At 44.6% G+C, this 22,976-nt stretch overlaps 1 protein-coding gene across 4 annotated transcripts in view; it reads left to right on the top strand.

The window, feature by feature from the left end:
• The first annotated feature begins 1,493 nt into the window (after positions 1-1,493).
• LOC141153860 (NACHT, LRR and PYD domains-containing protein 3-like) overlaps positions 1,494-22,976 on the top strand; it is a 128,517-nt gene continuing 107,034 nt past the window's right edge. For 3 of the 4 annotated variants that reach the window (XM_073639112.1, XM_073639087.1, XM_073639121.1), the window contains exon 1: positions 1,494-1,943. Coding sequence is in view for 3 of the 4 variants with exons in the window: in XM_073639087.1 (XP_073495188.1) it covers positions 1,891-1,943 (53 nt within the window). In the remaining variant the exon portion in view is untranslated. Of the gene's footprint in view, positions 1,944-17,230; positions 17,378-22,976 lie in introns of those variants that run through there. The other variant, XM_073639096.1, reaches the window with a different exon arrangement.

Below are 22,976 nucleotides of genomic sequence, written 5' to 3'. Positions count from 1 at the left end.
AGCTCTTCCTCTTCTGGGTTGCTCTGTCGACGGGGCGTAACTGACGACATCATGTGGATTGACAGATGGCTTCTCATAGTTAGGCAGCGGGGAGCTGGCTGTCAATCATCATGACATTGGCAGTCACGCTCCGTCAACAGAGCAGAGCGGAAGAGAAGCCGCTACTCTGTTAACTTGAAGTCAGGGGAAGTCGCAGAATTGCTGGCAGGAGCGGTCTGTGACTGCTCTGTCCCGGCAGAGAACAGTGCTGCGTTGAACAGGCAGGTACTTAGCATCTACGTACCTGCCTGTTAGTTTTTACGCCCATAGCAAAAAATTAATAAATTCCTGGATAACCGCTTTAACGCTGTTCTGACTCTCAGGTTTTTTTTTTTTTTTAATCCTCAAAAATATATTTGTACCCCTTTCTAACCAATAAACCAATCACTATAATTTTGTATTGATTCTAGAGCTATGAGAAGAGGGCGCTTTTTGATTTATCTGCTTATTCTTTCATTGCAGGTACAAACACTACACGTTTACTGTAGACTGATGCCGCAAACTGATCAAATTAATATTTGGCCTTGGGCAGTATTAATCATTTTAGCTTCCATTCAAACAATAAAGCAGTACTTGGCACTATTGTGGCTTCCAACCAAGCTCATAGATTACTTCTCTGTGCTTTTTTTCTGCATCGATGGTGCTCTTCTTCTAATATTAGAGTCCATATAACACTTGTAGAAAGAATAGACGGCACTAACTTTATGCGATTCTCTCTGCTTTATTGATTTAGAAAGAAGCAATATAGACAGGAAGGGGGAGTGAGCGAGACTCCTTTTCTTTCAACTACCATTATAATAATAATTTTGGTATTTTAGACTTTCATCTGCTGAACTGGCCTTGGCTGTCTGCAATCACCTGATAACAGTAGAGTTTGCTCATTAAAAGTTTTTAGTACCAGGATCTAGATTTAAAGGGGTATTCCCATCTTCAAGATCCTATCCCAATATATAGTAGGTGCAATAATAATATTAGCAAATACCTCTAATTAAAAATGTAGTATTGTTCTTCTGATTCGCTATGTCGCTTACCCCATATGCAGGGCATTGCAGTAGCTTAGGTATCCATGGTTACAACCACTAACAAACAACTGTCACTATAGGAGTATTTGTAACCATGGATACCTAAGCTACTGCAATGTCCTGCACATGGGGTAAGTGACATAGCAAATCAGAAGAACTACACTAAATTTCTAATTGGAGGTATTTGCTAATATTATTATTATTATTACACCTACTACATATTGGGATAGGATCTTGGAGATGGGAATACCCTGTTTTATTTTTTTGCATTATTTCTATTTTCTCTTTCATAGAAAGTCCAACAACGTTCAAGGTATTTAGTTACACAGACTAAAGTTACAGTTTTTTTCCACATCTGCTGAATGTAATAATAACACATTCTTCTTGCCATGACTCACATACTTCCAAGTTTTATTTCTGCTGTTTCACAATACCGGCTGGTAGTCACTTGCTCCTGTTTTGCTTTCTTGCGACCAGCCTGTGTGTGTCAGTGTGTACATACGGAAGTGTCCACATGGGAGTATGGGACAAGGAGAACTTTTATAGCTGAAACCAGAGACATTGTGCAGGAAACTGGTTTAAGCAGATATTTCACTGTAATTGTATATCTGCCAGCTATGGGTGTGTCTGTGTGCCCATGAGACTAGGAGTCCCACACTTGAAGATAGGTAATGCCAACAAAGCAATAATTCCAGTTTTTACAATCTTGGATTTCCTGATCCGCACTACAGGAACATGGATTTCTCATGTTGATCAATTCTGAAATTGCAATTGTATGGCAGCCGCAGAAGACAGGTGACAAATAATTAGCTCCTATCCAAGACCATACATGGGTGAGGAGTTGGTGACCACTGAAGAGGGTGACATCTGGCAGAATAAAAGGTAATGTGACAATTGTCATCGAACGGAAAAATATAATAAGAAAAATAGATATAATTAAAGGGTTATTAACAATGTAACTGTGAATCGATTGTGTGGCTTAGCTTAAAAGACAGAAATAGGGGCGATGTTTTATTGTATGAAACATTTCTACTAAAATCTTAAACATGTAGTGAAAGCAGCAGTTAAAACAGTGTAACATAAGCTGAAGGACTTTAAAGGAAATGTCTCATCAGAAAATGAACCATTGTTTAAAGATTAACTGTTGTTTTAATTTTTATTTCATAATTGAACAGCTCACCTAAAAATAAGCAATTTTGCAATATATCGCATCATCAGATAAATCTGCTTCTTTCTCTTCGTGGATTGATCTTTCAGTTTCAATTCATGGGTAAAATCTGTATTTAGATGATAAATTTTATAAATGTTAAAATTCTATGGAAAGTGGAAAGGGCAGGAGGGAGGATGTTGAGGTTGACGCAGGCATTCAGCTACAAGTTCTCCTAAAATAACAGTTACAGTTCTTAGAATTTTATGAGCACCAACTGTCATCTTAGCAACGGGAAACTCTGTATTCACTGAAAACAGATTGAGAACTTTGAGAACGAAAGATCAGTCCTTATAGAGAAAGAAGTGTATTTCTTTAATAAAAAAATATATTGGAAAGTTTCTTATTCTCATTGATTCATGAAAGAAAAATTAACACAACAGTTAATCTTTAAATTAAAATCTTGATACATGTGTTTTTTCTTTAATTTGTCATATGACCATATACCGTATTTTTCGGACTATAAGACACACTTTTTTCCTCAAAAATTTCGGAGGAAAGTGGGGGGTGCGTCTTATAGTCCGATATACATAAATACTGTGGCTGTGGGGGACGCGACAGTGGCGGAGTAGCGGGGCACAGGAGGCAGCAGCCGCCTGCTGCAGCCTACTGTACACTGTGCCCGCTGCTAAAGAAAATGCGTGGGGAGCAGTGAATATTAATTTTCCTTAATAACCGGCACCGGCACACTGTGCCCGCAGCACGGCTCCTGGTATGTACAGTGCTGGCCAACAGTATTGGCACCCCTGCAATTCTGTCAGATAATACTCAGTTTCTTCCTGAAAATGATTGCAATCACAAATTCTTTGGTATTTTTCTCTTCATTTAATTTGCTTGCAAGGAAAAAACACAAAAGAGAATGAAGCAAAAATCAAATCATTGATCATTTCACACAAAACTCCAAAAAAGGACCGGACAAAAGTATTGGCACCCTCAGCCTAATACTTGGTTGCACAACCTTTAGCCAAAATAACTGCGAACAACCGCTTCCGGTAACCATCAATGAGTTTCTTACAATGCTCTGCTGGAATTGTAGACCATTCTTCTTTGGCAAACTGCTCCAGGTCCCTGATATTTGAAGGGTGCCTTCTCCAAACTGCCATTTTGAGATCTCTCCACAGGTGTTCTATGGGATTCAGGTCTGGACTCATTGCTGGCCACCTTAGAAGTCTCCAGTGCTTTCTCTAAAACCATTTTATAGTGCTTTTGGTAGTGTGTTTTTGGTCATTGTCCTGCTGGAAGACCCATGACCTCTGAGGGAGACCCAGCTTTCTCACACTGGGCCCTACATTATGCTGCAAAATTTGTTGGTAGTCTTCAGACTTCATAATGCCATGCACACGGTCAAGCAGTCCAGTGCCAGAGGCAGCAAAGCAACCCCAAAACATCAGGGAACCTCCACCATGTTTGACTGTAGGGACTGTGTTCTTTTCTTTGAATGCCTCTTTTTTTTTCCTGTACACTCTATGTTGTTGCTTTTCCCAAAAAGCTCTACTTTTGTCTCATCTGACCAGAAAACATTCTTCCAAAACATTTTAGGCTTTCTCAGGTAAGTTTTGGCAAACTCCAGCCTGGCTTTTTTATGTCTCGGGGTAAGAAGTGGGGTCTTCCTGGGTATCCTACCATATAGTCCCTTTTCATTCAGACGCCGACGGATAGTACGGGTTGACACTGTTGTACCCTCGGAATGCAGGGCAGCTTGAACTTGTTTGGATGTTAGTCGAGGTTCTTTATCCACCATCCGCACAATCTTGTGTTGAAATCTCTGGTCAATTTTTCTTTTCCGTCCACATCTAGGGAGGTTAGCCACAGTGCCATGGGCTTTAAACTTCTTGATGACACTGCACACGGAAGACACAGGAACATTCAGGTCTTTGGAGATGGACTTGTAACCTTGAGATTGCTCATGCTTCCTCACAATTTGGTTTCTCAAGTCCTCAGACAGTTCTTTGGTCTTCTTTCCTTTCTCCATGCTCAATGTGGTACACACAAGGACACAGGACAGAGGTTGAGTCAACTTTAATCCATGTTAACTGGCTGCAAGTGTGATTTAGTTATTGCCAACACCTGTTAGGTGCCACAGGTAAGTTACAGGTGCTGTTAATTACATGAATTAGAGAAGCATCACATGATTTTTCAAAGGGTGCCAATACTTTTGTCCACCCCCTTTTTTAGGTTTGGTGTGGAATTATATCCAATTTGGCTTTAGGACAATTCTTTTTGCGTTTTTTTCATTGAAGACAAATTAAATGAAGAGAATAATACCAAAGAATTTGTGATTGCAATCATTTTCAGGAAGAAACTGAGTATTATCTGACAGAATTGCAGGGGTGCCAATACTTTTGGCCAGCACTGTATGGCACCCTTCATCCCTGTATGTATGGCTCCCCTCATCCCTCATCCCAGTATGTATGGCACCCTTCATCCCTGTATGTATGGTCCCCCTCATCCAGGCATGCTTCGCACCCCCTGATCCCCGTCACGCTGCACAGAAAAAAATAAACTTTCATACCTCCTCTCTCCTCCAGCGCTATGTCTCACTCTGTGCCGGAATAGTCACTGCTCCCCATGCCAGGACGGCATGCGTGGGGAGCAGTGACCATTCATTCTCCCTAATAGCGCACATGCTGTAGCCGCAGCCGCAGCGCGGCTCCTGCTGGGCTCGGCTGTCAGTGTGCCCGCTATTAAAGGCCATGAATATTCACCACTCTCATCGGTGTGGTGAATATTCATGGCCTTTAATAGCGGGCACGCTGGCGCTGAGCGCAGCAGGAGCCGCACCGCAGCTAAAGTGTGCGCGCTATTAGAGAGAATGAATGTTCACTGCTCCCCACGCACACAGTCGCGGGGTGGGGAGCAGTGACTATTCCGTCACAGAATGGAACACAGCGTTGGAGGAGAGAGGAGGTGAGTATGATTGCTTATTTTTTTTCTGTGCAGTGGATGAGGGGGCCATACATACAGGGATGAGGGGGGCCATGTATACAAGGATGAGGGGGGCCATATATACAGGGATGAGGCATGAGGGGGGCCATACATACAGGGATGAGGTATGAAGGGGGCCATACATACAGGGATGAAGGGGGCCATACATACCAAGATGAGGGGGGCCATACATACAGGGATGAAGGATCAGGGGGGCTATACATATAGGGATGAAGGGGGCCATACATACCAGGATGAGGGGGGCATACATACAGGGATGCAGAGTGCCATACATACCAGGAAAAGGAATGAAGGTACCATACATACCAGGATGGGTATGAGAGGTGCCATACATACCAGGATGAACGGTGCCATACATACCAGGAAAAGGGATGAGGGGGCCATGCATACCAAGATGGGGGATTGGGGTGCCATGCATATCAGGATGGGGATGAGGGCCACGTATAACAGGAAGGAGGGGGTCATATATACCAGGATGGGGGATATTAACAGAATTGGGGGACATTACTCCTATAACAATGTCAGCAGCAGACCCCCTCCCCCTTAACAGGGCATCATGACCACATTTTTGGCTTCAATTTTTTTCTATTTTCCTCCTCTAAAACCTAGGTGCGTCTGATGGTCTTATAGTCCGAAAATTATGGTATATTAAAAAAAATCTGAAATTTGTGTTATAGCTTCCATTGAAATCCCTGAAAACCCGTATACCTATGAGAACCACAACAAAGCCATTCACTTACTAGATTGTTGTGCATTTTTGAAAAAGACAAATACTGCCAAGACGGAGGACAGACTGCATCCTCTGTCACTCTCTTGGCATTCCCGTCCCAACATAGTGTTTGAAGGCAGTAACGTAACTAGAGTCAGATGGGCCCTTGTGCAAAATTTGCACCTGGTCCCCCACCTGTATGCTGGTCAAATGTATGGGCCCTTGTGGTGCTCTAAATCCTATAAAGATACACATGTTCACCCCAATGTAATAATGTACCTATCCTGGCCCCTTCCTGTTATAATGTCCCCCATTCTTGGCCCCTTACTGTTATAATGTACCCCATTCTGGGCCCTTTCCAGCAATAATGTCCCTCAATCCTGGGCACCTTCCTGTAATAATGTACTCCATCCTATGCCCCTTACTGGTATAATGTCTCCCATCCTGAGCCCCTTTTTTAACCCCTTACTGACATCTGACGTACTAATACGCGTCTGTGCCCTGGGACTTAATACCCAGACCCGTATTAGTACGTCATGGCGATCGCGCGCGCACACAGGCTGTGCGGGCGCGATCGCCGCCGGGTGTCAGCTGATTGTCACAGCTGACACCCGGTACTATGTGCAGGGAGCGGTCCTGCACCGCTCCCAGCACATTAACCCCCGCGATGCTGCGATCGAAGTCGATCGAAGTCGATCGCGGCATTGCGGGGGCAAGGGGAGGTGATCGGCGATACTCACCTCCTCTTCCGGCTTCCAGCGCAGTCTGCAAAGGCTTCCCGGGTGTTGCCATGACGACCCGATGTCGTCATGACAACATCCGGGTCACCAGAGAGCAGGAAGATTGCTTGGACATGCGCAGTGCATCTCCAAGCAATCTTCACACTGTGCACTTCTGACAGCCTTCATGGCATAGGGATGGTGCTCAATTCCTGTGCCATGCAGGCGATCAGAAAAAAAAAAGTGAAAGTCCCAGAATGGGACAAAGTAATAAAGTGTATAAACTGTGTGAAAGTGGAAAAAAAAAAAAAAAATGTGCAAAAATATTATAAAAAAATAAAAAAAAAAATACACCAAAAATAAAAATATAATGTACCCATCAATAAATATTATTATAAAAAAAATTAAAAAAAAACAATAAAAGTACACATATTTGGTATCGCCGCGTCCGGAACAACCTGACCTATAAAACTGTCCCACTAGTTAACCCCTTCAGTGAACACGGTAAAAAAAAAAAAAAAAAAACGAAGCAAAAAACAATGCTTTATCACCATACCGCCAAACAAAAAGTGGAATAACACGCGATCAAAATGACGCATATAAATAAAAATGATACCGCTGAAAACTTCATCTCGTCCCGCAAAAAACAAGCCACCATACAGCTCCATCAGCCGAAAAATAAAAAAGTTATAGCTCTCAGAATAAAGCGATACTAAAAAATATTTTTTTCTATAAAATAGCTTTTATTGTGTATAAGCGCCAAAAGATAGAAAAATGATACAAATGTGGTACCGCTGTAAACGTACTGACCCGAAGAATAAAGCTACCTCATCAATTTTACCACACGCGGAACAGAATAAAAAAAAAAAAAAAAAAAAAAATTCCTGAATTGTTGGTTTTTGTTTATTCTGCCTCCCAAAAATCGGAATAGAAAGCGATCAAAAAATGTCACGTGCCTAAAAATGGCACCAATAACAACGTCAAGTCATCCCGCAAAAAACGAGCCGTCACATGACTGTCTGCCAAAATCTTGAAAAATTATAGCTCTCAAAATATGGCGATGCAAAAATTAGATTTTACAAAAAATGCGTCTTTTAGTGTGTGACAGCTGTCAGTCATAAAAACCCCATATGATTCTGGCATTGCTGTAATCACACCGACCCGAAGAATAAAGTCGTCTAATCACTTATACCGCACAAGGAACGGCGTCAAAAATAAACTCTTGGGTTAGGATTGGGCTAGGGTTAGGGCTGGGTTTGGGGCTAGGGTTGTGCTGGGGCTAGGGTTGTGCTGGGGCTAGGGTTGTGCTGGGGCTAGGGTTGTGCTAGGGTTAGGGCTGGGGTTGGGATTTTTTTCAAAAGTAAGAAAAAAAGATGACGATATGGCGACTAGTGTTGAGAGCAAGTGCTCGCTACTTGAGTTTGCATCGGGTGCTCTGGTATGCATTGAGTATCGTGGGTATTTGAGTGACATGCTCGAGTCTCTGCCCCATATGCTTCGCGGCCAAAAAACTTTACGGGGATTGCCTGCCATGCACGAGCGATCCCCGCATGTTTTTTTTTGGGTGTCTAATAACCGTGAAACATGCGGAGCAGGGACTCGAGCATGTCACTCGAGCACACGATGTACATGGTGCATACCTGAGTACCCGATGCAAACTCAAGTAGCGAGCACTTGCGCTCAAGAATAATGACAACTTATTCAATATGATGACCTAATGTAAACAAATAATGTGCCGTACCTCTGGGTTCAAAATGTTTACTATACACCTTAATAAAATCCTTGAGGGGTATAGTTTCCAAAATGGGGACACTTGTGGGGGAGCTCCACTGTTTAGGCACATCACGGGCTCTCCAAACGCGACATGGTGTCCGCTAACAAATTGAATGGAAAATCGGCTCAAATTGTTAGCGGACGCCATGTTGCGTTTGGAGAGCCCCTGTGTGCCCAAACATTGGAGCTCCCCCACAAGTGACCCCATTTTGGAAACTAGACCCCCCAAGGCACCTATCTAGATGCATAGTGAGCACTTGGAACCCCCAGGTGCTTCACAAATTGATTCGTAAAAATGAAAAAGTGAAAAAAAAACACTTTTTCATTTTTATGAATCAATTTGTGAAGCACCTGGGGTTCCAAGTGCTCACTATGAATCTAGATAGGTGCCATGGGGGGTCTAGTTTCCAAAATGGGGTCACTTGTGGGGGAGCTCCAATGTTTGGGCACACAGGGACTCTCTAAATGCAACATGGTATCCGCTAACAAATTGAATGGAAAATCGGCTCAAATTGTTAGCGGACACCACATTGCGTTTGGAGAGCCCCTCTGTGCCCAAACTTTGGAGCTCCCCCACAAGTGACCCCATTTTGGAAACTAGACCCCCCAAGGCACCTTTCTAGATGCATAGTGAGCACTTGGAACCCCCAGGTGCTTCACAAATTGATTCGTAAAAATGAAAAAGTGAAAAAAAAAATACTTTTTCATTTTTATGAATCAATTTGTGAAGTACCTGGGGTTCCAAGTGCTCACTATGAATCTAGATAGGTGCCTTGGGGGGTCTAGTTTCCAAAATGGGGTCACTTGTGGGGGAGCTCCAATGTTTGGGCACACAGGGACTCTCCAAATGCAACATGATATCCGCTAACGAATTGTTGGCTCAAATTGTTAGCGGATATCATGTTGCATTTGGAGAGTCCCTGTGTGCCCAAACATTGGAGCTCCCCCACAAGTGACCCCATTTTGGAAACTAGACCCCCCAAGGCACCTATCTAGATGCATAGTGAGCACTTGGAACCCCCAGGTGCTTCACAAATTGATTCGTAAAAATGAAAAAGTGAAAAAAAAAACACTTTTTCATTTTTATGAATCAATTTGTGAAGCACCTGGGGTTCCAAGTGCTCACTATGAATCTAGATAGGTGCCTTGGGGGGTCTAGTTTCCAAAATGGGGTTACTTGTGGGGGAGCTCCAATGTTTGGGCACACAGGGACTCTCCAAATGCAACATGATATCCGCTAACAAATTGTTGGCTCAAATTGTTAGCGGATATCATGTTGCATTTGGAGAGTCCCTGTGTGCCCAAACATTGGAGCTCCCCCACAAGTGACCCCATTTTGGAAACTAGACCCCCCAAGGCACCTATCTAGATGCATAGTGAGCACTTGGAACCCCAGGTGCTTCACAAATTGATTCATAAAAATGAAAAAGTGTTTTTTTTTTCACTTTTTCATTGTTACGAATCAATTTGTGAAGCACCTGGGGGTTCCAAGTGCTCACTATGCATCTAGAAAGGTACCTTGGGGGGTCTAGTTTCCAAAATGGGGTCACTTGTGGGGGAGCTCCAAAGTTTGGGCACAGAGGGGCTCTCCAAACGCAATGTGGCGTCCGCTAACAATTTGAGCCGATTTTCCATTCAATTTGTTAGCGGATACCATGTTGCATTTAGAGAGTCCCTGTGTGCCCAAACATTGGAGCTCCCCCACAAGTGACCCCATTTTGGAAACTAGACCCCCCAAGGCACCTATCTAGATGCATAGTGAGCACTTGGAACCCCTAGGTGCTTCACAAATTGATTCGTAAAAATGAAAAAGTGTTTTTTTTTTCACTTTTTCATTATTACGAATCAATTTGTGAAGCACCTGGGGGTTCCAAGTGCTCACTATGCATCTAGAAAGGTGCCTTGGGGGGTCTAGTTTCCAAAATGGGGTCACTTGTGGGGGAGCTCCAAAGTTTGGGCACAGAGGGGCTCTCCAAACGCAATGTGGTGTCCGCTAACAATTTGAGCCGATTTTCCATTCAATTTGTTAGCGGATACCATGTTGCATTTAGAGAGTCCCTGTGTGCCCAAACATTGGAGCTCCCCCACAAGTGACCCCATTTTGGAAACTAGACCCCCCAAGGCACCTATCTAGATGCATAGTGAGCAGTTGGAACCCCCAGGTGCTTCACAAATTAATTGATAAAAATGAAAAAGTGTTTTTTTTTTCACTTTTTCATTGTTACGAATCAATTTGTGAAGCACCTGGGGGTTCCAAGTGCTCACTATGCATCTAGATAGGTGCCTTGGGGGGTCTAGTTTCCAAAATGGGGTCACTTGTGGGGGAGCTCCAATGTTTGGGCACACAGGGACTCTCTAAATGCAACATGGTGTCCTCTAACAAATTTAACGGAAAATCGGCTCAAATTGTTAGTGACACCATGTTGCGTTTGGAGAGCCGCTGTGTGCCCAAACATTGGAGCTCCCCCACAAGTGACCCCATTTTGGAAACTAGACCCCCCAAGGCACCTATCTAGATGCATTGTGAGCACTTGGAACCCTCAGGTGCTTCACAAATTGATTCATAAAAATGAAAAAGTGTTTTTTTTTTTCACTTTTTCATTGTTACGAATCAATTTGTGAAGCACCTGGGGGTTCCAAGTGCTCACGATGCATCTAGATAGGTGCCTTGGGGGGTCTAGTTTCCAAAATGTGGTCACTTGTGGGGGAGCTCCAATGTTTGGGCACACAGGGACTCTCTAAATGCAACATGGTGTCCTCTAACAAATTTAACGGAAAATCGGCTCAAATTGTTAGTGACACCATGTTGCGTTTGGAGAGCCGCTGTGTGCCCAAACATTGGAGCTCCCCCACAAGTGACCCCATTTTGGAAACTAGACCCCCCAAGGCACCTATCTAGATGCATTGTGAGCACTTGGAACCCTCAGGTGCTTCACAAATTGATTCATAAAAATGAAAAAGTGTTTTTTTTTCACTTTTTCATTGTTACGAATCAATTTGTGAAGCACCTGGGGGTTCCAAGTGCTCACTATGCATCTAGAAAGGTGCCTTTGGGGGTCTAGTTTCCAAAATGGGGTCACTTGTGGGGGAGCTCCAAAGTTTGGGCACACATGGCTCTCCAAACACAACATGGCGTCCGCTAATTATTCAAGCAAATTTTACAATCAAAAAGTCAAATGGCGCTCCTTCCCTTCCGAGCCCTGCCGTGCGCCTAAACAGTGTTTTTTCCCCAAATATTGGGTTTCTGCGTGCCCAGGGGAAATTGCACAACAAATTTTGGGGTCCATTTTTTCTTGTTACCCCTGTGAAAATAAAAAAAATTGGGTCTAAAGTAACATTTTTGTGAAAAAAGTTAAATGTTCATTTTTTTCTTCCACATTCAAAAAATTCCTGTGAAGCACCTGAAGGGTTAATAAAGTTCTTGAATGTGGTTTTGAGCACCTTGAGGGGTGCAGTTTTTAGAATGGTGTCACTTTTGGGTATTTTCTGTCATACAGACCTCTCAAAGTGACTTCAAATGTGATGTGGTCCCTAAAAAAATGGTTTTGTAAATTTTGTTGGAAAAATGAGAAATCGCTGGTCAACTTTTAACCCTTATAGCTCCCTAACAAAAAAAAATTTTGGTTCCAAAATTGTGCTGATGTAAAGTAGACATGTGGGAAATGTTATTTATTAACTCTTTTGTGTGATATATCGCTCTGATTTCAGGGCTTAAAAATTCAAATTCTGAAAATTGCAAAATTTTCAAAATTTTCGCCAAATTTCCGTTTTTTTCACAAATAAACTCAAGTGATATCGAAGAAATTTTTCCACAATCATGAAGTACAATATGTCACGAAAAAACAGTCTCAGAATCAGGGGGATCCGTTGAAGCGTTCCAGAGTAATTACCTCATAAAGTGACAGTGGTCAGAATTGTAAAAATTGGCCCGGTCATTAACGTGCAAACCACCCGCGGGGCTTAAGGGGTTAATTATTATTATTATTATATATTATTATAGAGCCATTAATTCCATGGTGCTTTACAAGTGATAAAGGGGTATACATAGCAAACAACAAGTACAATAGTTTGAACAAAAACAAGTTGCCGACTGGTACAGGAGGAGAGAGGACCCTGCTCACGAGGGCTCACAATCTAGAAGTGTCTCCCATCCTGAGCAGCATCCTATAACCATGTTCTCCATCCTTGGCTGCTTCCTGCTATAATGTCCTCCATCTTTATCCTTTTCCAATAAAAATGTCTTCCTTTCTTCTTCAATACATTTTTAAAAAGAAACAAACGATTTTGCTTACCTTCCTTCACTCCCGCGATGTGCGGAGTCCTCTTCCATAGCCAGCGCAGAGGCAGGTAGCTGACTGCGGCATGCCCGTGACACACAATGCATGATGTCACTGCCATGCATGTCCCGTGATGGGCACACCAATGTCAGCTGCTGGCCTCTGATTGGCCGGCGACGTGTATTGCGGTGCAGGATGCTGGTAAGGTTCTGTTCCACAATACATTTCAGCTGAATGTGTGTCCAAGGACACATATCCAGGTCCGATCAATCACAATATAAAATTAATTAACATAATAGATGCTGCGAGAGAAAAAAAATGAAAATGCCAGAATTGTGACTTTTTTGGTCGCCACAGCTCCTCAAAAAATACAGTAAGAAGCAATCAAAACATCGTACCCAACCCAAAATATTTTTATAAAACCCATCAAGTCTTTCTGCAAAAAACAATCCCTTACACAGCTCCATCAAGCACAAATGGAATTGGTTATGGGTCTCGGAAAATGTCATCACATGCAAATTTTTTTTTAATTACAAATTTCAGAATTTTTTTTCACCACTTAAATTAAAAAAAAAGAAGCAAATTTTATATTGATGTAATCGTACTGACCTGTAGAATTATATTTCCAGGTCATTTTTACTGCACAATGAAAGTCATAAAAACAAAACCCAAAAAAATCAAATGTGGAATTGCGTTTTTTTTCGCAATTTCACCTCACTTAGTTTTTCTTTCCCATTTTCCAGTACATTATATGGTATAATCCAATTTAGAGATGTAGAGAACGATATGGCCTATATAGTGCAGTACTTCAGCATATTGTAATCCAATCAAAGAAAGAAGTATGGCTGCAAAATTATAAAAATATATAACATCATTATTTCCAACATATTTAAAAGAATTTGTTAAAAAGACAAGAGAAGTAGCAAGGAATCCCACATGTCAGGTATCATATGGTAAGTATCTATAGAAATGCAGACAAAATATAGTGAATTAAAAAAAACATTAATAAATGCGTACAGGGACAAATGTCCTTTCCATATATCTCAATAAATCACATACAAGGCATGCATTATAGAGGGTGCATGCAGCATTATAGCAAAAGGGCTCCTTATAGTTATGGAAATCACTCAACAAAAGTGTATATAAAATTGTATAGAGGGTATATCCAGTATAGATTGCCCAATGACTAATCTGAAAGAGTGTATATAGCACAATAGAAGGTACTAAATAGAAGACAAATGTCAATAAATAAGTGCTTAAATAATACAATTCAGAGCAGTCATTTAGAAAAAAAGTTCTGACTAGTGGAGCAAAATACATGGCAATAAAGTCATGAAAGATAGATCCAAGGAGTTCCACAATATGTACTCCCCCAAAGGAAGCGAAACGCGCATTGGGGTATCCTTCTCCCACCTTCTGTCAGGTTGTATTATGTATGTGCATTATATCTATTGCTGGATTTTTTCCTGGCGGTTAATGAATCTGTGCTCCACATGGTGCATTTTCATATTTACCGGCTCCCCTCAAAGTCTCTTTGTGACACACCAAAAATAGCCAGTTTCCATTTTTTTTAACTAGTGTGAAACCTTCCCAGACTTGACTGGTCCTGATCTCTGGCCTGAATACTGGGTCTAGTATAGCAGTGGCAGCAACAAGTGCGGTGGCAGCAGTACTGATGGGCCAGATGGCTGGATATGAAAATGGCAATATGGCTGAAGTCTGTGGTCTGCAGTCGAGGTGATGTGAGGCAGTGAGGGAGCGGCCAAAGCATGAGGAGATTATGTGAATCTTGCTGGCTCAGTCTGTGACTATGCTCCAAGGAGATGTTATGGATCTTGGTGGGAGAGATCCAGCATGCAAATGACAGCTGAAACAGGAGATGGAAGGCAGAGGTTAAGCTGACTGGAGGCAAAGTATGCCATCCTGTTGGCTAAACTTGATCTTCAGACACTAACCAACCAATTGATGAAGGTTCATTGAGTGGGAAGGAGCAAGGGTGGTAATGATGGCATGCTAGTAGAGGAGCAGTATGCTGAGCCACCAATCACATTGTACATTTAGTACATGGAGTCAAAATGTCACTCACTCGCCGCCAGTTCCTGTTCTCTGTATCACTTTGTCTATATCAGATATGATCAGCTCAGTTCTGCAGGATGCCATGCTGGCCGCATGCTGCTTGTAAAGATTCTGCAGGCAAAACTGCAGGTAAATACTAAAATGGACATGGAAATATTTGACTAAGGCAGGGTTTACACTATCCGACTTGCAGCATTAAAAGATTGCTGACTGGCTACATGTGTTCTTATTGGCGATAATTTAATAGCCTATTTAGACAGGCCAACTTCGCTGCCCACGTGCACAGAACAATCGTTAATAGATCATTCTGTGCACATAGACTACCATTGTTCTTGGCAGCACATGTCTAGTTTACATTGGATCATGTGCTGCTTATTTTTAAGCAAGCGTTTAGCTCGTTCGTCGGGTGATTGGAATCCTGTGTACACTAGCTGATTATCGGGAGCAATGTCCTAGGCCAATTATCCTAGGAACACTTGTACTCGCTAAACAGCTTATGTAAATGCACCCTAAGTTAACAGGATGACAACCTTTCACCTTGTCAATGAAGTGTGGTCATACACTGTATCTAATCATTGCTGGCAATATTAGACTATCGGGACACATTTTATGGACAATGGGAACTTTAACATCTAGTTGTCAATTAGGTCTACACAAGATGATGACTTTCTGTAGTGTTACAGGTCGATTTTACTGTGACAACTACAGTCCATAGGATTGTGTGGAACTTAAAGGAAACCTTACACTTGGTCCATGCTGCCCAAACCACGGGCTACGCTGAAGCACTTAAGAAAAAACATAGTTTGAAGAGCTGGCCAGGGATTATAGTGTGAAACCTTATTAGTCCGGCAGTGCCACCCGGCCGGCTTCTCCCCTCTCTGCTGCAGATGATTGTCAGTCATCTCCCTATGCACATACATGGGAAAGACTTGTCAATCAACTAGATCGGTGAGAAGCCACTGAGGACCAATGCAAACTAGTCAGGCCTCTCCCTACAGTTCTCGGACAGCTATTCAAACTGTTTCCCCTGAAACCCTTAGACACAGCCAGGCTTTAATTCATGTTATCCATGGTTTGGGCAGCATGAATCTAATGACAGGTCCCCTTTATTGTATGGATTGTTCTGGAAATCCATAGTTAAAATGAATTAGTTGTGAAATACCTAGATTCCCTATTCTTCCCTCCCTTCCCTTTGTATTAATATCTAATTTCTCTTATACTGTTTAGCAAAAGATTCACAACACATGGTGCTGGTAAATTAAAGAAGTTTATTAATATGTAGGTTATGTCGGCATAAAACCAGTAGTATATTAGTACATTTCAATACATGCCATAACAATCAACATGAAATCAGTACACTAATATTATATACAATTATTCACAATACATTCACAATCCCAGCAAAATATTCTACTTTTTATCCACCCATATCCCGATACACCTACACCTTCTCCCAACATGCAAGACTGAGTATCCATGTGTCTAGAAAGGAAACAGAGATTCCTACTATAAGGCCATGGCCCCACTATCAGTATTTGGTCAGTATTCGGTCAGTATTTTTTCTCAGGAGTGGGAGCCAAAACCAGGTGAGGAACAATCAGAGAAAAGGTATAATAGAAACAAGTCACCAATTCTGCATTTATCACCCACTCCTGGTTTTGGCTCCCACTCCTGAGAAAAAATACTGACCGAATACCGATAGTGAGGCCGTGGCCTAAGGAATATAGTAGGGTGTAGAAAGGGAAACATAAGACTGATGTGCTATGTGGGTGGGCAACTACTGAACAGCACAAATGTAACCAGACGTGCAACAAATAGCACCGTCCACCCTGCAAACATGACAATAGGTGGTGCTAAGCATGAAAAAAGCTCATGGTCCAGGCGGAACGCAGAGCAGCTTGAAGCGGCCGTAGCCCCCATGCACCAGCTTCCTATCCTAACTGCCACATTTTTTATTCAAAATAAAGATACAAGACACTTATAGTGTTTTCTATCTTCCTTAGCATATACAGTATATCATGTTACCCCTGCAGTCAAACGCTGCAATCAATATCTACATGAGCATCACTCCTGAGTCTGGTGATTGCCTGCAGCAGTCACATGATGTCTAGGTGGCATCACAGTATTATACTGTGGTCTCCTGAGGATGAAGTTGGCCGAACTTCAAAACGCGAAAAGGATAAGAGAATAAACCACATCAACCCATATTGTTGTTTCCTGGTTTTTCTCTCTCGGATAAGAACCTATTGCGCTTGGTGTCCCCTCCATTTTCTATATATACAAAGTGTAGGGGTCTTGCTTCCTTCTAACATGCTTTCCACTGCCTGTTATCAAGTGTAACACATTACTAGCTGTGACAGAGTAGAATAGCAGGAAGTGGGGGAGGGTCTTTGTCTTTCCAATGGTGCTCTCCTATCTGTCAGACTGCAGGCAGGAATAAGTGACAGGCGGGCGTTCAGGTCAGGGCGGGCATTTGATTGGACTCTAAGCATGGGAAAGGAATTGCCAGTCTGTATACCTTCACAGGCTGCACACACTCCCTCAGCAAACAAGTGAATGGCTGGGAGCAATGCAATCAGTTTGGGCTACACTGAGGAAGCAAAAAAAAGGTATGAGCTGCAGTACATCTATGTGAGCGGAAGCATTTTTGTGTACATAGGGCATGTCATTTCATTTGCACAGTTGCAGACACAGCTGGCAGATCCAGTCACAGCCAGGAGGAAATAAAGATAAGGGACTTCAATATACAGAACTCCGAAGGAGAGATTCCAGATCTGTAGAGTGGTAATGCTTGTTGTCATCTATGAATTTCCATTCATTTTAACCTAAATATAAAAAGAAGAGTTTATAGTAAATAGGCTGTCCAGGATTAGAATATGAATTGCCTATCCTTAGTTTAGGCCATCAATGTCAAATAAGTGCAAGGTATTACTGCATTTTGTTATTCACATCAATGGAGCAATCGTGCAATATCCAACATAACCACTACAGTCATGGCCAAAAGTATTGAGAATGAGACAAATAGTAATTTTTCCAAAGTTTACTGCTTCATTTTTTGTAATGGCAATTTGCATATACTCCTGAATGTCAAAGAGTGATCAGCTTAACAGCAATTACTGTACTTGCAAAGTCAATATTTGCCCTGAAAATGAACTTTAACCCCCAAAACACATTTCAACATCATTGCAGTCCTGCCTTAAAAGGAGCAGCTAACATCGTTTTAGTGATTGATCCATTAACACAGGTGTGGGTGTTGATGAGGACAGGGCTGGCAATCAATCAGTCATGATTAAGTAAGAATGACATCACTGGACACTTTAAAAGGAGGCTGGTTCTTGGTATCATTGTTTCTCTTCAGTTAACCATGTTTATCTCTAAAGAAACACGTGCAGCCATCATTGCACTGCACAAAAATGGCCTAACAGGGAAGAGTATCGCAGCTACAAAGATTGCACCTCAGTCAACAATCTATCGCATCATCAAGAACTTCAAGGAGAGGGCTTCCATTTTTGTCAAAAAGGCTCCAGGGCGCCCAAGAAAGACCAGCAAGCGCCAGGACCGTATCTTAAAACTGTTTCAGCTGCGGGATGGGACTACCAGCAGTGCCGAGCTTGCTCAGGAATGGCAGCAGGCTGGTGTGAGTGCTTCTGCACGCACTGTGAGGCGGAGACTCTTTGAGCGAGGGCTGGTTTCAAGGAGGGCAGCAAAGAAGCCACTTCTCTTGAGAAAAAACATCAGGGACCGACTGATATTCTGCAAAAGGTACAGGGAGTGGACTGCTGAGGACTGGGGCAAAGTCATTTTCTCTGATGAATCCCCTTTTCGATTGTTTGGGACATCTGGAAAACAGCTTATTCGGAGAAGAAGAGGTGAGCGCTACCACCCGTCTTGTCTCATGCCAACTGTAAAGCATCCTGAAACCAATCATGTGTGGGGTTGCTTCTCAGCCAAGGGAATCGGCTCACTCACAGTCTTGCCTAAAAACACAGCCATGAATAAAGAATGGTACCAGAATGTCCTCCAAGAGCTACTTCTCCCAACCGTCCAAGAGCAGTTTGGCGCCCAACAATGCTTTTCCAGCATGATGGAGCACCTTGCCATAAAGCAAAGGTGATAACTAAATGGCTCATGGAACAAAACATAGAGATTTTGGGTCCATGGCCTGGAAACTCCCCAGATCTTAATCCCATTGAGAACTTGTGGTCAATCATCAAGAGACGGGTGGACAAACAAAAACCAACAAATTCTGGCAAAATGCAAGCATTGATTATGCAAGAATGGACTGCTATCAGTCAGGATTTGGTCCAAAAGTTGATTGAGAGCATGCCAGGGAGAATTACAGAGGTCTTGAAGAAGAAGGGGCAACACTGCAAATATTGACTTGCTGCATTAACTCATTCTAACTGTCAATATAACCTATTGGTACTCATAATATCATTGCAATTATATTTCTGTATGTGATATAAACATCAGACAAACACTAATAAAAACCAGAGGCCAGCAGATCATGTGAAAATATAATTTTGGTGTCATTCTCAAAACTTTTGGCCATGACTGTACTATGTGCAGTGCAAGTGTACATTTAAAGGGGTTGTCCGGAACGTTAACATTGATGGTCTATTCTTAAAATAGGTCATCAATGTCTGATTGATGGGTTGCGAAACCCAGCACCTCCGTGATCAGCTGTTCCCAGTGTCGGCGGTGGCCAGATCTGCACAGCTCCACTGATGGAATAGTGGCCGCGGCTGGGTACTGCACATCCATGACCTATTGATTTGAATAGGGAGTGTATGTGCAGTACCCAGCTCCGGCTCTTGTACAGTTGACATAGCTGTGCAGCTCCATAACTGAGCCGTTCTGGCCACCACTGACAACAGGATCAGCTGATGGGTGGGGGTTCCGGGTGTCACACCCCAACTGATCAGAAATTGATGACCTACCCTAAGGATCGGCCACCAATGTTAAAGTCCCGAACAATCCTTTTTAGCAGAAGAGTAAGAATATTTTTAATACATTAACTGACAAACGTTAGGACAAGTTTGGTATTCCTAATTCTTATTGGACAGTGCACATTGTAGATTCACACTGAAACCACAAAGGTACACATGCGGAAACAAGGAGTAAAGAAACACATGTGAAACAAACCAGAATATGTTAAATCTTAGATCCCTCAAAGTACTGCCCTTTTACTTTGATGACAGCTTTGAACCCCTTTGGCTTTTTTTCAAGCAGCTTCATCAGGTAGTAACCTGGATTGCCTTCTAATGAACAGGTATGTATTTGACGCGCCCCCTGGGACATATTCCTTTTTGAGGGGAATACCCGGCACCGGATCAGATGGGGGGGTTGTAGTCTCCGAGCGGCTGTGACCCGGTCCCGTGCCCAGGGCGTCAAGCTCAGTGTGATGTGGCAGTTCTACAGATGTTACTAAAGTTCTTTTGTGTCGACTACGCCACCCGTTGTGATGCGGTCACTGTGGCCGCCGCTGCAGCAGGGTCCGCTGAGGCTGATGGTGGGTGCGCAGCTTGGTGGGATAACCCCCAACGGGAGGGGTATAGCCTCAGAGGGGACAGGCGCAGAGGATGGGGGTTGTGGTGGTGTAGTGCAGACGGCAGTGAAGACAGAGTCGGGTTGTGCAGTTAAGGGTGTTTACTTACTGCAGATGTTGTACTGGTCACTCCAGCTGCTAGTGACCACCCGAGCCGTGCTGCGTCCACCAGGTCCTGGATCCAGCCAACCCCCAAACAAGTCCGGAGCGTGGCCCTGAGCTCTCCCTCTGTCCTTTCTTCAGCCGTCCCCACCAGTGATCCACCTAGGTCCAGCTCCCTCGGGCCTTCTGTTGGGACACCCTTGGCCCTGGGTTCCCTGACCCTTCATGTGGTGTGCCTTCGGGGTGAATGTGGTGGGTGACCGTGACAGACACTGCCCACGGTCTCCGGTCTCTGGCTGGGGATTGTTTTTACCCCCACCAGCTTGGGTTCCGGTACCCTGATGCTGACTCCTCACCCGGTGCTCTGATTTGGGTTCTTGGGTCCCTTCTCTTCTGTGCTCTGGGTCTTTCTCTTTTCTCCTCTCTCACTCTGGGTCTTGGTCTTTCTTCTCTCCTCTCCTAACTTGTTTTCTGCAGCTGATCCTCTCTGCATCTGACTCTCTGCGTCTGACCCTGATCTTAGTTGGTGCCCACCTTATATACACCCTCTATGTGTGAGCTCAGGTGACCAGCACCCAATGAGCTCCTAACTTTACCCAGGCTGCTCCCCCTATCTGCCCCTACACTACATGGGATGTACCACCCCCCTCCCACTCCAGCCAGGAACAGACTCGGTCGTACCTGCACATTTCTAAGTGGGAGTACCGTCGGCCTGTTCCTCGGAAATGGGATGTATGTAGTGCATGCAGCCTACCGAGCTCAGATCCACACTCCATCCTTACCCGGGAGTGGAATATCACACCTCTGGGTTGAGGTGCAATACTCCTGTAGCAGCCGAATCCTCAGGGTGCTACATTCCCCCCTGGTAAATCACAGCACGTCCTCGGGCTGTAAGACAAAAACACCAAAACATACAAAATTTTTTCATATAAACATATAAAACATATAAAAAACATTATATAAATAACATATCTTAGCAGATAAAACTTTCTCGTCGTCTCCTGTTTCCGGTTCCTCCTCCGGACACTGTGCACCGTGTGTCCGGGAAAAGTGCGACAGTCTCTTAGAAAAACTGGTTTTCCTATAAAACCGGTAGGGGGCGCTTTAGGACGCGCAACTATATACAGGGGAAGTTGGCCGCTCTCAGTCCTCGGCCAGGTAGAGGGAAGGGAATGGCTGCTCACAGTCCTCAGCCTGTAGGATGAAGGGGTTAACGGGTAAACAGTTCACTGGTCCCAACGGGGACTATTTTAGCAGCAACGGTTCACTGTGCCCCGACGGGCAACTATATACAGTCTCTATTCCCGTCCTCAACGACGGCTCCCTCCTGAGTGATACGGTGTTGCTTCAGACCCGTCCGGCCATGTGAGCTGGCTGAACAAGTCCTCCCCCAGGTGTGGCACCCTTGGTTTTACGGGCGCGGGCGCGGTGGTGGTGGCGCCCGGGTTGCCCAGGCCTTGCGGCCAGGCCTGGGGCACCTGGAAGGTGAAGGGCACCGTTAGGACGGCGGCACCCTGGGCTACCTGGCCTTGCGGCCAGGCCGGAGGCTCCGCGGAGGTAGGGGGCGCTGTTGGTGATGCGGCGCCCGGGGGTACTAGGTCTTGCGACCAGGCTGGTGGTATTTCCTGCTTTGTCACGCTCCGGGTCGAGGCGCGTGACGTCACAGGGGTCGCCGCGGCGGCTTCCGGTTGGGGCCTAGTCCATAGCGGTGACATGGCGGCTACGGGCACAGCAGGGGGACTTTCGGGCTCTGCGACGGGGAGCTGGGGCAGGTGGGCGGTTTCTCGGCTTGGGGTATAGGCGTCCCCTTTACCTGCCTCCATGCGTTCGGCTCCCTTCTCGGCGCCGTCTCCGGCCTTGGGTCCTCCCGCGCCATCCTCAGAGGCGGTCTGCTTCCTCTTCCAGGGTAGCGTGCTCCGTTGACTGGTCTCTGCTTGCTGGGCCATCTCCCGGCTCCACTCCGCCAGTATCTCACGCTGTACCCGGGCCATCCTCCGTGCGAGGCCCTCCAGGGCAGTTTGTGCACACTCCCGGTCTCGGGGGAGCTGCGCTAAGATCTCCGCTAGACCTAGCGGGGTTGTGGACTCTAGCAGGCTCCTGACCATCGGGTCGGTGCTGCTCTGCTCTGCTTCCGGCAGGCTCCTGGCCAGCGGGCCGGTGCTGCTCTGCCCTCCTTCCTCGGTCTCTAGCAGACTCCTGGCCAGCGGGCCGGTGCTGTTCTGCTTTCTCTCCATCTCCGGGTGAGCTCCTCCGCTACTCCTCGTTAGACCTCTTGCCTCCGGGTGCGCTCGCTCCCGACTGCTCCAAGCGACACCCATCTTTTCTCTTCTCTTTCGTCTCCTCCCACTTCGAGGGCGGTCCCGGGGCAACTCGGTGACTGTCAGCTCCAGGGGTAGTTCTTTCACGCTGACAGACACCTCCAACATCACAGTCTCTGTTGGTGGGGGCGGTTTCCACTTTTGGCGCCATTTTCTGTCCCGGCCCACGATGGGAGGTGGCCTCTTGCCCTCCTTTGGCACGCCCATAATGGCGTCCGCTGCTCTTCCAAGGCGGGAAAT

Source organism: Phyllobates terribilis, unplaced genomic scaffold (genome assembly GCF_046119375.1).
Source record: "Phyllobates terribilis strain yellow unplaced genomic scaffold, ASM4611937v1 Scaffold_1__5_contigs__length_1240528914, whole genome shotgun sequence".
Classification (NCBI taxonomy): Eukaryota; Metazoa; Chordata; class Amphibia; order Anura; family Dendrobatidae; genus Phyllobates; species Phyllobates terribilis.
Note: the sequence above shows the minus strand (reverse complement) of the source record. Positions and strands in the feature narration are given on the sequence as shown.